General features: G+C 40.4%; 1 protein-coding gene across 4 annotated transcripts in view; it reads right to left on the bottom strand.

Moving 5' to 3' along the window:
• c6h15orf61 (chromosome 6 C15orf61 homolog) overlaps positions 1–18,950 on the bottom strand; it is a 49,524-nt gene that overhangs the window by 19,488 nt on the left and 11,086 nt on the right. The window contains exons 2-3 of one of the 4 annotated variants that reach the window (XM_058075538.1): positions 17,925–18,069; positions 16,257–17,246 (exon numbers count right to left, since the gene is read on the bottom strand). In XM_058075538.1, coding sequence (XP_057931521.1) covers positions 17,119–17,246; positions 17,925–18,069 — 273 coding nt within the window. In that variant the 3' untranslated portion in view covers positions 16,257–17,118. Of the gene's footprint in view, positions 1–11,068; positions 11,165–16,256; positions 17,247–17,322; positions 18,070–18,950 lie in introns of those variants that run through there. The other 3 variants (XM_058075537.1, XM_058075539.1, XM_058075540.1) reach the window with 3 other exon arrangements.

Genomic DNA, 18,950 nt, shown 5'->3' with positions numbered 1-18,950 from the left:
TTGTTTCTGCTGCAACGTCAGCTTGCCTTACAATGTTCCGAGGCCTTGCTGCTGTGAAAATGGAAATGAGCCACAGGGACGATTTAATTCCAGGAACTACACTTACCAAAAACTCAAAGTACCTGGGCAATTGCTGGAAAAGAGGCTTTGATAATATTTCTGTTTCTTTGCCCTTGGAAGACTGCACCACTTCAAATTAAACAACCAGACACAAATTATATTTTGAAAGAAAGATTAGTACGCAGTAGAAAACGGTGTTTGTCATTAGAATGGCTAGATAAAAAGAAGAGTTTGTTGTGTTGTAGCAAGCAGGCAAGGCAAGCAGGCTGGGGTCAAATTGTGTGAAGCTGTACAGCCACAGTCAAGTGACTCAATTACCACATTTGCTCTTTGTGTTGACCTCTCAATTAGTGTGGAACTGTAACAATCTGCCCAACAAATACAGTCATTCATCACCAACTGCCCAAACCACCGGGCTGCTTCACTGAGCCACCTCACACAGGAGAGGGCAGGCAGAGGTCAAATTAAAGTCTGGCCTTTGTAACTAGCCTCCTTAATATCCACTGTTGAACAGGATAAGCTCTGATAGGCCCAAAGCCATTACACATGCATTGCAGCAAGCCGCATGACATGAAGCTTTCAAGGCTGCTAACAAAACACGCATGAGTGCATGAATCAAGGAGCGGCACTCAACGTCAGAGGTGAGATGGTCTGATGGCATAACAATTTATTTTAGTTGAGGTGGTAAACAAGGGCGGGGTTGGAGTAAGTAAGAGAACGAAGCACACGTAAACATTATAAGATCCAATCAGGTGATGGGTGCTCTTGTTCCTGCTTCAAGCATTAAATTCAGCAACGTTCCCAGACCCCGGACTTGCTGTCGTCATGGGCCTGTTGGGTCGAGGACCTCACGCTGCTCTCCCACTGTGGTTAGAGTTGCAGGCGCAGTAAAAGCGAAGCGGTGATGATTTAATTATGACACTGGTTCATTCAGTCACACAGGTTAGGTTTCCAGTCAAGGGTGAACTGATATGAGCCAAGTCCGGTTTACATTTACAGAAGCCCAAGCATCTAACATTTAATCTCCCTGGAAGGGCAGCCAGAGGGTGCGGGGTCTCCGAGGGGAACGTCCTGTCCTGGCATCCTACTCTAGCAACCCTGACGCAGGGGCCTAGTTTATTTATGATAGATCGTCTAACGATCGCCTGCCTTGCTTCTTGCACCTGTTCACCGACTGCTCGGCAAACTGACTTGCCGATCGTAAGTCTGTTATGACAACCTCTCATATTATTATATTATAGTACTATATTTTAAGTATAAACATATCCCTAGATCAATCTGCAGTTATTTATATTTATTTTATAATATTTATCATATTTTCTCTTCATCCATTTATTTTCGATAGTTTTCTGTTAAACCTTGCACATAAAATTATTTTTAAAGGTATTCCGTGCTGAATGCTTTCACTGTTATGCCGACGATACTCAGCTGTATGTGCCATTAAAGCTAACTGACCAATGGGACAATGGGTGTGTCCCATTGATCATAAACATTGGATGTCATATAACTTTTTCCTCTTAAACCCTGACAAAACTGAGATGTTGATGTTGAGTTTTGATAAAAGCATCATTACCCAAAGTGACTCAGTAGATAAAATGTTGGTGTGATACTTGATTCGACTCTATCCTCTACCACTATCCTCTATCACTAAGATACGGCCTATTCTATCCACTACTGAGACAAAGACCCTAGACCATGCATTTGTCACTGTTACTATAATATATTAATTATTCTGACCTTGAGTTCAGATTTAAATCTTGCTTAGAATAAGATAAAGATAATACACAGTTTTGATAGAAACTCTCAGAGATTACACATACTATGTTGTAAAATGACTACCATCAAAACAAAGCAAGCATTTTGCTACATTTCTCATAATGTGCGATTTATCTTACCTTGGCTTGTCAGTGGCTGCAGTATCGTTCTGCAAGCACTAGCACTCCCTTAGCTATTTTTACATTGTTGTTTTAATTACAAAGACAGATATGTGAGTTAAAAGCAGGGTGTATTTATGTGTATTCAAACAGCTCTCTTTCTTTGCTGCACGTGATCCTACTTGACAGATACATGGAGGAAAAAGCCCAGTAGACCACCTGGCAGAATTATTTTCTGGGAAAGCAATCTAAAATATATCCCCCATGACTTGGTGCACACAAATAACCAGGACGTAGCGGTCGGCCTGGTTGCTTTTTTTTTTTTTTTTTTTCCTTTTCTTGGAGACACTGCATGTACATGAGGTGTAACACAAAACAAATTATAAGGCACACTAACTCTTGGTCTCACATACCGAGCACTGTGTTGCACAAAGAGTCTCCAACCCAAATAATAGTGTCGGTGTTAATAATCAATTCTGCTGGATTAGTTAAAAGTGCAGGGCAAAAACTAACAAATCAGAAGGCATCTTCTACAATAGGGCCATAAAGGCATGGAGTAGCAGAGCACTATAGATTTTCTAGGGGGCTCAATTGTGTGAGAAGTTGTTGGGCTTGCATTATTGACTTTCTCAGTATGGTGGAACTGTGGTAGTTAGGTGCCTTTCCTCAACTCTAATTATGGTGTCATAAACAGCAGAGGCCATTAATGAAACCCACTCATGGCTTTACAACCACAGATAGGATTTGGAGAGGAGGGAGAGGGGGGCTACAAGGAGGCGTTAGGGCGTCATGGTATCAATCACAGCAAACTACTCCTCTGTTGAGTAACGAGCATGAGAGCTGGTCAATAAGTCAGCCAAAGTGCCGTCGGACTGTAATAGAGACACAGCAGAGGATGGGAGGCGGTGGTATTTGACCTGCGACAGCCTGTCACGCTCACAGCGCAGCGGTCGTGCATCACGGACGACAAAAAGTCAGTATCGTGATGCACGAGTGAATCAAACAGCAACGCCACGTGTCATGTTTGGCCTATTAGCAGGAAATGTCACTTATAGTATTTCCTTCTGCTTTTAGTTTTACCTGCAACCTTTTTTCAAGATTTACATTAAGAAATATAGAAAATTGTATATGAGATATCAAAGGTCAGATTTTATGACTGATGCACCAAGGATAGAAAGCCAAGGAAAGCAGGTCACTTCAAGTTCTACTGAGATCAACAGAATATTTTCAGTACGATAAAAGTGGGAGGAATGTGACAGATGCTTTAATAAACACTATTTGTTTGGTTAGAATTTTTCCATTTGATTTATAGAAGATGGAAGGACCCTGTTGCATGATATGAGAAGACACTTGACATCCCAACAAATTTAAATGCACTGTTAGGTACTGCAAATGTGGGGGGTTTGCAGGTGAGGATCAGATCTGATTAATAGCATAAAAACTATAAAAATTTGAGTCAGTTTTTACCCCGTTCAGTCAGGCTGTTGTTTTTTCACTGGTAGAATACAAAATGATAGGCTTACACTAAGATTTAGGATCATGTTGTTTTGTTTTTGTCCAGCTACATCAATCTCCAGACTTAAAGCCAATAGAGCATGCATTGTACCTGCTAAAGAGGAGACTGAAGGGAGTAGCCATCCAAAACAAACAACTAAAAGAGTCTGCATTGAAGATTGGAAAATCAGAAGAATACAAATGGTCATTGCTTCACGGGCTGGCTGCAGTTACTTCACGGTTTGCATCTGTACTAGAACACATAATGATTTCTTATCAGATCCAGATGTAAATACGTACCTGGCAGTAAGATGTTAATATCAAACCATAATGATTTCTGTCTCCAGCAAAATAAAGGAACTGGCTTAATGGTTACTAATACTTTTGAAGGGGAGCGTAGGTTCATTCTTTTGATTTCCTGGAGTAATGTCCTCGCCTTACTCTTGTAAACAGTTGTAGTACCTCTTCCACTGATGGTGTGACATGCAGCACGTCTACATGCACTTACAATATGATGACCGCGGCGAAGCCATCTTGACTTTGCCAAGTGAGAGGCAATAAAATGTAATTACAACATGTCTGACTATTAGCTTCAAGACGGAATCTCAAGCAGACGAAGCAATTTCACGCCGCCTGTAAAAAGCGTATCAGGCGGGAGGGCTTGAGAGTCACGGTTGAGACGGCAACACGCTGATGGTCCTCCACGGGCCACAACGAGACTCTCAAGCTATACAGCTAAACTAGACAAATCTATTTCAGACACATATTAGATAAATATTTATACACCATAAACTGTATCAATAAGTCCCCCGGGGAGGGGGAAGCTATCCGAAAGCGTGTCGATAACAGATTCCACCAGCAGATAATCATTTTTCTCTCAATGGCAGGGTTTGATATGACATCAATACATGCTGTCAGAGTTCATTTAGCCTAGAGCAGCAGGAGAAGCATTACAGAAGGGATATGGCACCCTTCTATTCAGCTACATTGATCGGGAGAGCGGCGGTGTCAGCGTGGGGGAGAGGAGTCTGCTGTCACGTCTTATGTTGGCCGTTGCATTAAAAGAGCTGGAGACTGCAAGCCGTGTTGAAGGTCTGCCGCTCCATTTGACCGCAGTGTTACAGGGGACACAGGGGAGTCAGGCCTTTTAATTGTCTCATTGAGACCTGACTGCATACAACGAGGGGGGTGGGGGTGGAGTGGGGTGCACAGGAGGAGTCACACGGGCCGAAATGGCAATTGCACAGCAGCGCTCCTCTGATACGGCGAACATACACAATCAGTCAGGATAAAGATCTCACCCTCGGCGCCACGAAAGGGGGAAGTGAGCAGCGCTGGGGAAAAATCAATACGGAACTGCTCATTTTGGAGGGACATGTGTGTCACAGTCAATAGGAGTTAATAGGCTGGGTTGTTCAGTGAAGACAGGCGGCTTGGGAGAGTGGCTCACTCTGACAGCTTAATACATACTGAATGGCAAGCTGCTTGCCCAGAACACTCACCGCGGACACATCAAGTCTGGAATGGGAGCTGATGGGCGCAGGCAAAAGTTAATTATAGAATAGAGCTGAAGGTCTTACACACAGAACTACAGAATCACCCATCCAGTAATCAGAGCAGACGCATGCAGCAAAGCTACACACTGCATGCTTTTATTCTTTATTATCAACGCATACAATGTATTAAGTTTTAAGTTGATACTGTGATAATTTTTTTTAATATTTGTCATCTTTCCTTCAAGTACCAACGTACAGTATTCAATGCTCAAAAAAGACAGATCCAATATTAAGTTATAATATTTGATACAGCTCTTGCATGAGATTAGAATGTAATTAAGTAAGTGTAAGTAATTCTATGTTGGAATTTGGGTATTTATTTAAGCAGCAAAGTAAAACAATAATATATAAAAACAGAAAAAAATAACTAAACATTTTATGATTCCTTTTTTGTAAACCTTGGTTTGACTAAATACATTTATGGACAATTTCGAACCTTTTATACAACAAAAAAATTATTGTAAAATTAGTGCTGATTATTCACTCCTAACAAATGCTTTTTCCACTTTGAATTACAAATTATTATACATATTATACATTCAAAATCCTTTTAGAAAAGAGGTACTACCACATTCATGTAGACATATAAATAATGGATCCTTTATTCCGTATTTTTTGGTTTATTTTGAAGATGTTTAGCATTGCATGTTTTCAAATGACTAGAGATAAGTGAGTCAAGTTGAGCTAATTAATCAGCCAAAAGATTCATCATCACAGGTTAATTGGCTCGGAGCAAAGGTTGGGGACTGTGTGGTTACAAAAACAAGGAGAAACATATTTTACACATTTTACGTTCAGTTGAACAAGATCCAGATCTGCCAAACTGGCTAATAATAACTTCATTAATTGGGGTCTAAAGGCCACACCGTTTGGTTCCATAAAGATGAATTCTGCTCTTAATTAGTGCCTATTAAGACTTAATTTGGATAATTATTATGTCTTCATTTTTTTGACCAGTTAATTAGTAATTAAGAACAATAGCAGCATAGAGTAATGTCAGTGAATTTCACAGAAAGCGCTTTAATGGATTAACAGAAATGTCTCTGTATCCTGGTGACATCACTGTGTGGCTCATTGGACAATTCAAGTTTTGCATATGAATTCAAAGGCTATTAAAATTATTTTTATTCTTTTAGCAATGGTTAAGAAGCGGAAAGATGGGGTGGGATTCTTACCATGCTTTGAGAAGAGAAGAGGAAGAAAGAAAGGGTCTTGGCTCCAATTGACATTTCAATAAGTGGAACAGAGCGTTAGCAATTCATTCCCAACTTTTCTGAAACAATTATTGAGATGGTACCTCCAGGCGGTGTATGTTCCTGGTCCCTGGAGTCCTGCTGGCTGAAAGAGTAATTGACTAAAATTGTAGCACACACACACACTGGGGCCATTTACAAATTTGCCAAAAATGAACCGTTTAAATGAAATGAGGGTGACTCTCAAATTAGCAAGGAGTATGATTGAGATGTGGCTCTGGGAATTAAGAAGCATGATTTAGAGCTCCGCAGAAAGTAGCATCTGTGAATAGTCCAGTGTTACTCACCAACCCGGTCTGACTCGTATTTAAATATCAAGGCCAGTTAACTGATGCTTAGAAAGACAATTCATATTTAAATGTGTTGTGAGCCGGTAGACGGAAAAAGAACTGGATAGATATACTATACTGAATAACAGATCACTGAAATGACACATACTATTGCAAAAATTATACATCATATAATAGATTACATATGGTTTGAAGTAAAATGAACACTTTATCCAGGTATTTTAGACAACGACACACATAACAGACACCTACGTGTTTTCTACCACACTGGTTCTGAACCCTTTCAAAGGGTTTTCCAATTGTATCGTGATAATTCACACAGCACACTTCCACCCTGGCCTGCAAAAGCTTGGGATATGTGTTCGCTACATTGTACAAGGTGTAGCCATTTCTGGAAAACAGCAGCAAATTATTGTGAGTGTTAAAGGCCTGACAGCCATGATTGATTGTTGTGCAGAGGCTGTGTTGATTGTTGCCTGTTGTTTCAGTCCTGTGTCTCCCAGCAGCCATTGCTCCATCGCCCTGACAAAAACCCTCCCAACCACTGATGAGTAATTACTAAGTTCATTAGCTACGCTAGTGGTCTAAGGATGTATTACCGTGAGATTTGTCAACACTTCTTTGGATGTGTTTTACTGTCATCATTTGTCTTTTAAACCGGCAATTTTTCTTCTATATACGATTCTAGTATATGATCATTTTTACATTCATACATACAAGTCCAGTTTTGAAAGGTATGAGAAGGGATGTCCAGTAATATTGGCCAATCCAGAAATCCATCCAGTGGCAAAGCACTAACAGATGCATAATGTGTTCATTCATCACACAACACTAGTTTGAGGGAAGAGCTGCTGCCTGTATCAGTATCGGTAATGACATGCTGGAAAGTACTCCCTGTAAGAAAGACGATATTGAACATCTCTAGATATAAAGAGAGTTCACTTGCTGTTATTAAAGGGGACCTATTTTGCTTGTTTCGGTCTTTTGCATTGAGTTGTGGACTCCTATAGAGCATCTACACATGATAACCTGCACAGAAAGCTTTCTTGATCTTCCAGAATCTGCACCGGCTGTATTTCCTTGGAACTCCAAAACGTTCTGTTTAAATTGATTCCACCCACGGACCGCCTCCAGGCACACCCACTCCACTGTGATTTTTTTTTCCCACTCCCAAATGCTCCTGAGGACTCATGGACTACTTCCGAAGGTTAAGAGCTACTAGTAGCTCATTAACTACTGGTTGGAGACCCCTGACTTACTGTGTATGAACTCAAAGAGTGGTAACAAAGGTCCACGTTTATTGCGTACAGACAATCTTGACACAATATCGGTAGTCAAAATGTGGTCATTATTTTGCGACTACCCGTGTTTAAAACAACTCGTAGATCCACCGATTTTGATGGAAAAAGGCTATTAGCCACTACAGACATCAGTGAGCTTGTACTTTGCATACATGCAGGTAAGACGCTCCCTGTATGCACACTCTATAATGCTACACAGACAAGCCCTGCTCGCCCTTCTGCTCTTCCACACAACCAAGTAACGTTGGAAAAGCATCGGGCTTCAGCAGGTTTGTCGGCTAGTCCAGCTGCATACTAGCCAATGTGAAATGCCATTGACAGATTAAAATGCATTTCTTTTGATGGTCGGGAATCAGGAACTCCAACCACTTGTGCCTGATGGTGGCGTCTTTCAGAATTGTAAACAACTGTGGTGTTCCCTTTTGAGGCATTACTAGCAGGTAAACAGCGGAGCAGCGCTTGGGGGAGGGCAGAGAGTTTATATATAAAGAAGTCCGCCCCTCTGTGACATCACTAAGGTGCAGTTTTACCACGCCCTTTGAAATCAAACGTTTTGAGTCATCCCAAACTTCTTTCAAGGCTCACTTCCAAATGCATAAAACGTATCATCTGAAACTTTGGCATGGTTTAACATGAGAATGCAGCATTCTAACTACATTCATAGGTCCGAAAAGTGCAAAAGGCATAATAAGTCCCCTTTAAAAAACAACAACTATGGTCTAATGAACAACTGAAGTTCTAGCAGAGAAGACTAAAGCAGCAACACAACATTACCTCTCCTAATTGGACTGGATGTTAAAAAGGATAAACAGTAGCTTGCCAAAGGACAGAATGTAACATCACAGCAAAAGACTTAATTACACAAGCCTTCCTACTTAGAATGATCTTTTCTTGATCACTGGTCTGAAGCCAAAGAGCCACAAGCTATCTAACCACAATGTCCAAGTAATTTTTCTTTAATAGGAAAATTGTTACTTATTGATCTGCACTTTGTAAAGCCTTCTAGCAATCCTCCAATCACCTCAGCTGTCAAAACCATGGAAATACACTCTGTTCCTTTGCGATTTGATGGCACAGTGATTCCCATTACTGGCTCAATTCCAGTGTTAATTACCTTCAACGTACCATCATCTCCCTCCAAAGAGTCTTGTGCAGACCGCTAGTGTCCCACCAGAGGACAGCGGGGGGTAAGAATGATAGGTGGAGTCGTACTTTGCCTCTGACTCGAGCTCTTCTGGCCATTAGGCAGCGTGATGGGCTTTCCTTTTCCAGATCATTTCCCATGGTCAAAATAGCATAAAACAGCATTTTTGGTTCAATAGCAAAGACTTCAACTGAATAATCACGAGGGTGAAACTGTAACTATTATAGCGGCACCTCTGGGATAACCATACATAACAGGGGTGTCAAAAACACTGTAGGATTTCTGGAGGGCAAAGTGTTTAAAGTGTATGCTGTTGGCTCTTACTCCAACATCTGCTTTTAATTACTCAATTAGCGCAATCATTTAGCCTCCTTGACATACATCCAAATGGCAAATCATAGCCGGAAGTTGTTCTGTTTTAACAGAGCGTTAAGAGGAGTCATGAAAAATGCATACAGGATAATGTATATGGATACTTAACTAATTGAACCAATTAAAGGGAGGGAAGCGGTTCGGGTAAAAACAGCATGGATATCGCCCTCTGGGAAGAGGCTTTGACATCTCTGATCTACAGCCTCCCTGCTACATATTCAAGGATGCAGGCCTGGGGTCATATTTCCACACACACAAAAGGTCTCTGACTTCAGTCAGACAGCAACAACGCGCCAGCAATTTAACAGTCGGGCTTATCGAAGGCCATACACAGCATCACATTAACTCTTCATTGTATCTAACATGTAACATCCCTTAAAAATCAATCGATAGAATTTCCAACATATCAATAACATGACATTTTAAAAATAGTGACTACTTTACATGCATTTTACATGCAATGATAAAGTCATATACTCTCCCACCACAAAAAAATAAGGAATGATTGTACCCCTGCGGTTGTGATTTCCTGCATGCTATGGATGCATAAATAAACATAGGCATAAATACACAGAGGACACTGACTGGGACTAGCCGGCCAAGTGGGGCAGCTGTTATTAAAAGGGCTATTTATCATTGTCACCCCTCTCAGGTTCCATCCCTCTCTGCCCCCCAGCGATGTCACTACAGGCTTCACAGGAACAATGTGGCTCATCCGAACAAACCTGCAGACTCCGCCGTACGTTCGTAAACACATGCAAATAACAAGCACAGCTCCACACACCTAATATGTCTTAAATACGCATAATGTGTGACGATATGACAAACTCCACTTTCAAGCAAACAAAACCCGACCCCTTGCTATTTTCGCCAACTCCACACAGCTATACCTGCACACTCATTCATTTTCCGCTCTGTTACTTCATCGATTTCTACCACAATTATCCACTTTTCTGAAGCACTGCAGTAAGTGAATTCCCCCTTTGTTGGACAATAAGTACAGGAGGTTGGAGAAGTTACACTATTCCTTAGCCTTAGGGGACTGTCCACTTTCTCCTGTACCCTCATCATCATTAGCAGGCTAGGATAAAAACACACTGCAATTAGTCTTCATCTGATTGGGAAGGCCACCGTTTCTCTCTGACCTTTGCCATCATTTTAAATAATAAAATAACTTGCTCTACATTGAAAAAGACAACACTGACTATGGTGGATATTATCAGCATCTGACGACAACTTTGTAAATTCCTGTTATGACCACAATATGACAATACCTAGGGACAATTTTGACAATTAACCTAGCGTGCATGTTTTTTGGGAATGTGGGAGGAAACCGGAATCCCCAGAGAAAACCCACGCATGCACGGGGAGAACATGCAAACTCCACACAGAGATGGCCGAGGGTGAAATTTAACTCGGGTCTCTTAGCTGTGTGGCCTGCCTGCTAACCACTCGTTCGCCGTGCAGCCCCTGTTCATTTCTCATGTTGTGTTAAGATCCATGAAGTTATGTTTTAGCAACTTTTCTATACAATATTTTTCCTATGAAAATAACAAAGAACTCCATACCATCCCTGTGATGGGGTTGGTTGTCATAATGTGTCTTTATATAATGTGCTCTATATGATTACCATTGTTTCGAAAACACCTATTGATACGTGTTTTTCACTGTTGATGAACTTAGCACAGTTGGAGTAATGGTTGTAATGGTGTTGGTATACCTGCCTTGAGATGGATGACTTGTATCTTCCCCTGATACACCATGGCTTTCAGGTGCCCCCAAAGATTGAACTCAAGAGGGGAGAGAACTGGGGGTGTGATCTGAAACATACAAAAATATACATTATACATTTTACTATGGAGTAAAAAGTGTGACATCAAACTATATGTCAAGCCATTTGGATGTGTCACCACTTTGCCAAGGTCTTGAAGAAGACTTTTTATTGTTAGACTCAAATTAGTTAGGACCGAAAGGAACAACCCAGGAAACACCAAGCCTGCCATTAACTGGAAACTGCTGGAAAACCAGAGTCAAAATTAAGTGGCAAATTAACTACAGCTAATTGGCGACTTTTGAACAGCTATAGTAGATTTATACAGATCATAATTTAAAATGTGTATTTGATATGAGGGTAAGCTATTTTCAACAGTTTATCTTTAATGTGCAGCTACTAGATTTTTATTTTCGGCCATCTAAAAAGCAGCCTCACTCAGCAACCCACTCAGGATTAATGAAGTGCTTACTTAACCAATTTAAACCCTTAATTCCTATTAATTCAACATAATAGCCAGCCTGGCTGCCAGAATTAACAGCGCTCTTGCAGTAACTTACAAATCTCTGCAGGCTCGAAAGAGTTGACCCAGCAAATTCAATATTCATCGACAAATATGTAAGAGTATGTATATCACTGTTAAAATGCATAACCCGCATGTAAGACCCCTATCAAGTCTGCTTTACACCTGTATTACATTTCTCCCTCAATCAGCAGCTTTTCTGAGACAGCCGCCTCCCATGAGGAGAAGAAACCATTACAAGAGACCGTAGCTCATTTGCAGAAAGATTGGAGATCATGCTGTATCATGTGAAGCATTTCTGCCAACCAAATTGATTTATTCCATTTCAGATGTTTGCATGCAGCATCTGTATCAGTGTATTTAATGTAAATCCCCAGTCTAGAATTGAGTTTCAAGGGTTGCCGCTTATAGTGCAGGTAAGAAGCAGATCATTTAAATAGCACAAGAGCCAAGTGGTGGAAAATGAATGCATAGGCATATATTTTCTTCAACTGCTGTAACGATCGCTTTATATTTTCACCTGATAAAAACACAATGCGCAGCAAGTCATTTATTAACTAACATCAGTTATTCCTTTTTTTTTTGTTCTAAGAAAAAAGCTGTATTTAGCGAAAACAAAGGCAAGTGAAAATAAATATTCCTGATGACTTCAATTTTAAGTGAAGAAAAATAGATCAAGCAGAGCCTGTGGCGAGACGAGCCTGACTGCATGCTGGTGGGGGGTAAAAGACAGCCTGGGGGGTGGGTTATGGAGGGCGTCTGTTTTTAAATGAGCTGAAACTTTAAATACTGCATAATATAAAACAAAAATGAATAGTTCATTTAACTCTCGTGTATAAGTCATGAAAAACTATTAAACTTCATTACGTTCTTAATGTCAACACAGTAAGTATTAAGTATGAATGACAAAAACATTACATCGCATTAAAGAAAAATAAAATCGTCAACTTTGTGTGGACAGGAAAAATGGATTTGGATATAAAAGTACCAACAGAGATGGTATAATGGACTACATAAATAAATAAAACTACTCAAAGAAAATAAGTGCATTTACTGTATCATCTCATAAAAAGCTGTCATTGTTGTGTTAGCAACCCCTTGTTCACTTCACTGTGTGACCAGATCGTTGCAAGTTTAGTGCTGGCTATTGCTTGCCTGATTAACGAGTTTCTTCATTTAAGCAAGCTAAAGTGACCATTTCCCCGGAGTTTGTGAGCCGCACTTACATTTAAACTTCGGTGTCAAGAGGGGGGCTGCAAAATATGTCCACGCGTGTACTACACCTCATGTAGCTCAATACAGTGTAGTATATTAGCAACAATTAATAAATGTCTATAAATTCTGGAGTCAGTGAGTAGATGACTTGAAATATGAAGACATATTTATTAGGGATGTTCCGATCAGGGTTTTATACTGGCGATACCGATGATCCATGATTGAAATCAGGTGATACCAATACCGATCACTATCATGTCACAATGTACTACTAGCTACATTAGGGGTCATCAAGGTTTTTTTTCTTGTGAGAGCTACTTTTACAAAATGAAAATGGCCAAAAGCTAATCAGGTGTGCCTGCCTCTGCTGTGCCCCTCCAGACACATCTGCTGCCTTTGAAACCGCAGATGCAGCCGACCCTCTCTTTTGTGGCCTCGGCATCCTGGAGAGGAGGCCGTCAGCTTGGACCACTGCTGAAATCAGTGCGCACAACACGCCTTTCAAGTGGACACGCTCAACGTCATGGTCCACGTTAGCTGTGCGTGCTCATTGGACAACCCAACCTGGGAAGTGCAAACACTAAACATGCACCACATGCTCACAAATCCGTACTGAGGTGGTACTCATCCCCAAAGTTTGCCCACACTTGCAACTACAGCGGGTTGGGACCGGGGTTTTGGACCTATGACACCTCTTGTCACCTGTTAAGTGGAGCAATTCACCCTAATTGATTTTGGTTTCTAAATGGAAACAATCCAGATGAGAAAGAAATGACAGACCCACTGCCTACATGTCTACAAGTGGAGATGTTTCTAGTTGAAACATAATGAGTTTTTTTCCATCGTACTATGATTGGGAAAGTGCCATTACATTGTGAATATTGTGACATGGGCTGTCACCCTTGTATTCACATGTAATCCTGGTGTGATCCTCAAAGTGATGTGAGTGATGGCTCCTGCTGATAATGGGGTAAGCATGGAGACACCGTTGATCCATCCTGAATTTTCATAATGATAACCTCACAAATGTTAGCTGCAGGGGTTCCCACAATAACATTTTCTTACAGGCAATATATCTCTATGACAAGAGGAGGTACATTTGTTTAACTTTCCTTGTTAAATAATTCATTAAGGAAGCAGCAAATACTTGAAGCAAAGACTTAAATTTTTTTTAGACAACAGGATGTAGTCAATTAGACTTTGCAATTAAATTGTTAAACACACAATTTCAACACTTGTTTTGCTTTACTTATCCAAATTCTAAACAGTACAAGTACTTAAAGATTTCACCTTGACAAAACGTATTACCGGCATCTGCATGCAATTAAACTTGGCACTGGGGCTTTAATTCTTTGTTCATTAGCACTTGAGACAAGTGTGTTGGGTAATTCAGCCACTTCATAACAACATTAGACTAGCACGGCTATTAAAAGGCATCCATCTTCGAGCAAATGTAGACAAATATACTTCATTTGCAGTGCAGATATCCTCCAGCTGCACTGATGGGGCCTGAGCCTCGCTGTCGCACTCACGATTACGTTTAAAACGACTCAAAAGGTGAAGAAGCCCTGTAAACAAATACAACACACTCCGATGCGCCAGTTTGGATTTCAGTGGACTCAAATGGTCCTGTAAGAGCTCACAAAGCTGCTGTAAGCTGCAACCCGTCATGATTCTGTCTGGCCATACGGCCGTATCAATGTGACTAAAGGGTCAAAGGGTCAATGAGTAATTAAGACATGCTTGCCTGAGCATTCCCCATGCACACTTTGAGTCCTGATGAAAGGTTGGAAATGAAAGGAGGGGGGATTTCAGTGCAGCTTGACACCACAGATCAGATTACACTAAGCGTCTAAATGTTCCTTGTTCAAAGCAATTAGAATGATTAAGATAGTGTGGTGTCATTGCACTGTTTAAGGGGGATTTTGCACATTCATTTTGCATGAGGTTTTGACATTTGATGTGCACAATGAAAGCTACGTTGCATAAAATTACCAATGTAATAGTTACTGTCACCATCATATAATCTTTGTTAACTACGCAGGCAAATAACAATATAATTATTCGCAATCATGCATGGGAAACGCAATACTATTGTGTAATACTGCAACATCATGTTAAAAGGACCATACTATATTTTCAAATGAACTGTCACATAAATGTATATGGTATGAATTGCAGTTAGTCAGTCAGTAGGAGGCAACAGTTAGGTCCTCTATGCCCTCCTCAACATTAGGTCATTTTAAGCATGGCACTAATTGGGAATGCTGGACACTCCACTGGGTCACACTGTTGCTGCATGTTTTGAATCAACTCCATATATTATTATAATATGTATATTGTGCTTCTATACGCTCTTTTTTTTTTAGGCAGGTGCTTTGTTAGCAAAGAGCAAAATCACGTAAGCAGTTAACCCTTTAATGCTTGCTGAATTGAGGTCTTTTAGGCTTTTTCAAGGAAACTGGTTGGATTCTAACTTGTACAAACTTAGAGGGTGGCCAGACTCAATCAATTATAAGAAAATAATATCAAACAATTATTAAGCATTGGCATCAATTAAGTGGCCATACCTCAGACAATCAAGTATTACAACCAAAGAGGCATGTATGCTGATTTTATAGCCTTCCGGTGTAAAGAGAGAGGTCAAAAGGGGGCATTGATTAACATGTGCGACAAGAAATTATTCATTCTCCTTCATTGTAGCTAAAAATGAAGAGGCCAAAGCCAGAAAATTGAGGTCACTGATAAATGCTATTAGCAGGAGATGCGGAGGGGTGAGGAAATCAATATGGTAGTTTGTCACTCTGCCTCTTGAAAGGAAGCAGCGCTGTCAGCAAAGCACATTACCAGAAATCAAAGGCCGAGGAAGGCCCGAAGGAAGACATACACGTGTCTCCGTCCATGGGCCACACATTGGTAATTAAAACCTATTTTATCAGACCTGTCTTGTCACGGTTACCTCTAACGCTATTGACTAGCTGCTGCATGGAGAGTGATCACTAATTTACCTTCAAATAAACGAGCAGGGGTTATTTAGATTCTTGTACTGGTCACACAAAATGAAGCAAATTGTTATGACTATGGTTGCTGACCAGTTCAGGGTGTACCGTCACTTTCTGTTAATCGGAAAGGACATTCATGGCAAGAGCGCCACTTTTGCTACCAGAGTTTTGAACTATGCCATCTCAGTCGTTGGACCAAGTGGTACTGTCTGTATATAGCATCTTGAGGAATCTACTAATAGCACAAATTAGAGTGCTACAGCATGAAATTGCCTGATGAAGTACTGCATGATCTAAAAAGCTTGCAAAAACAGATAATAGGTCTACAACATCAGAATGACAGAAAAATGTACAGAATAAAATACAAATAAATATTTTTATTAAATAAAAATCAGCCCTGCTTAATTTAAAACCTACTATGCGACTTTTTGGTGCTTTGTTTTGAGTTGAGGACTCATAGAGCAGCAACACACAATAACCCACACAAAAAAGCTTTCTATATCTTCCAGATTCCGCACTTTCTACAGTGTGTCCATGAACGTCCTGTTTCCAACCCAAATGGCCGGTTTAATTTACTCCATCCCCAGCCCTCCTCCAGATATGGCCACTGCGTTGTGATTGGTCACACTCCCAAACACTCCCGAGGACTTCTGGATATGTAGGTCCGATTACTGAGTGCAGACAATCTCCAGCCCATATAAGGAAGTTTTGATCGCATTGATGTCAGTGAAACTCGCTGTTAGAAAAAAAACTCTGTAAAACCAAGCGTGCAGAGTCATCCAAAACTTCTTTCAGGGCTCACTTCAAAATGTGCAAACCTCATAATCTGACACTTTGGCATTGGTTAACATGAGAATAACATTGTAACAACTTTAATAAGAAGAGTGGGAAAAACATAATAGGTCACCTTTAAAACAGAATAAATTTCTGTGTCCAGGTTGCAGGGGTCCCAACTTACATCAGTCGTTGTTTCTTTTAAATTGAAATTGTACACTATATTTTAAAATGTCCTATACATTACAGCATGGCGCTATGACTAACCATGTCTTTTTTGGAGAAATCCTTTTTCATTGCCAAGTTGGCTCAACACAGTCAGTACTATTTTTCTGTGCAATGACAAGCAGAAATGACTCTTCTACTGCAACCTGAAATTTAATAATTCTACAACAAAGACCATTACAGACTCCAAATAACTTTTTGTCAACTTCATGGTTCATGTATACTGCATATATAAATAAAGCACATAACATTATCTGGTTTGGCTTAATACTGTGCACCTTCTTCTTCCTTGTAGGCAAAATAGACTGTGACAGGACCAATGCTTGTATGGACAGTTTCGGCAGCACCCACGACCATCCAGCAACCGATTCCATAGGCCAAACAGGGTATACCTGAAACAAAGCGCTTATTGATGCATTTCATTAAAAAGAAATGCATTTCTTGGTCAAATGTGTTTATCATACTGACCTAGGTTGATAACTTTGAGCATGGTGAAAAACCTATCCTCGAAGTCCAGGTTTTGTGGGGATGCTTTGGTACAGTGGTACTTTATGAAGGGGAAGCAGCCAGTTCGCAGTACGTGGTAGTTGGATCCCTGAACGTTCCAGTTGAAGTTAGACAGTCCAAACTGGTCATTGTGGACGGCAGAGTAGCGGACACAATAAGATGTCCATGGTGGGAGCTTTCGCTGCTGTAGGTGACAGGTGAGCACCTCCGAGGCGGCGGGACGGGGCACCGAATGGCCGAAAGTGCTCGGAAACAAGGCGATTTTTACAAATATGCGGTGAAGCTTTTTCAAAAGCTCCCTCATAACTTCGACGTATAAGTATATTAAACGTTGCTGTCGGTATTGTGGAAATATAACAATTACTGCATTCAATAGCTTCAACAGGCAATATGAACTTTTGGCTAGTAGCTAGCAAGCAGCTCGGCTAAAGATACACACATTACAACCCCCGCTATCACTACCAGGGCAGAGTCTTCATTGTGACTTACACTTGTTCATACTTGTTTTATTATATTTTATCTTGACCATTAAAGGTAACAAAAAACATGGAAAGAGAGCTGACCTGGCTTTCCGTGTGACAGCAGCGACCTACATAGCCGGGGGACGAGTGTTCGCTTTACAACCATCCGGGTGGAAACACGATGGCCGAAATAGTTCTTCTTTTCACCATTAAACACTTCCGGAATAGAATCCTCACGTGTGCTGTGCTGTATGGAAAAGTCAACATTTTGTAGGTGTCACCGATCAAAATTATTTCAAACAAGCAACACGAATAAATATGTGTTAAAGACATATGATTCATGACATCATTTTGATTTGATTGAAACTCTTACTTTTCCCAAGACACAGTTCCAATATAAGTGTCAAACCTGGTGTTCTTCAATGATGCAATTAAAGTGGAAAACATAAAAATTAAATCATCCTCTTCCTGTTGTATTCAACTGATTGCCCTGCCTATCATTCACAACTGTTTCCAAGTGCTTTTTGATTTTGATTTTTACTTTTTCTACTCAGTAGCAGATAAAACATAACATGTAGCAAAGTACAACAAGAAAAGAAAACATACTTAAGTAAAAGTACAGGTAATAATTTTTCAAATGACTACAAAAGTAGAAATATGAAAAAAAAAAGTAATTTACAATAACATCAGTAATGTATTTGGTTACTTTTCACTTTTACCTGTTTCATTGTTCTTATGTTGAAAAAGAAAATATAGTGTTCGTGTCTCTGATCAGTGGCCACACAATCAGGATATTTGAAAGATCTGGTTTAGAATCTCCACTGGACATCTCTGTGTGAAGTTTGCATGTTCTCCTCGTGTGTTTGTGGGTTTTCTTCGGGTACATCGGCTTCCTCCCACATTTCAAAAATATGCATGTTGTCAACTCTAAATTGTCCATAGGTATGAATGTGAGTGTGAACAGTTGTTGTTCTTGTTGCCCTGCAATTGGCTGGGGACCAGTCCAGGGTGTACCCTGCCTCCCATCCCAAGTCAGCTGGTATAGGTTTCAGCATATCAGCATACCACCATGACCCTAATAAGGATTAATATGCATAGAAAATGAATGAAAGAATAAATGTCTCTGAT

Source organism: Doryrhamphus excisus, chromosome 6, assembly GCF_030265055.1.
Source record: "Doryrhamphus excisus isolate RoL2022-K1 chromosome 6, RoL_Dexc_1.0, whole genome shotgun sequence".
In the NCBI taxonomy this organism is placed as follows: domain Eukaryota; kingdom Metazoa; phylum Chordata; class Actinopteri; order Syngnathiformes; family Syngnathidae; genus Doryrhamphus; species Doryrhamphus excisus.
Note: the sequence above shows the minus strand (reverse complement) of the source record. Positions and strands in the feature narration are given on the sequence as shown.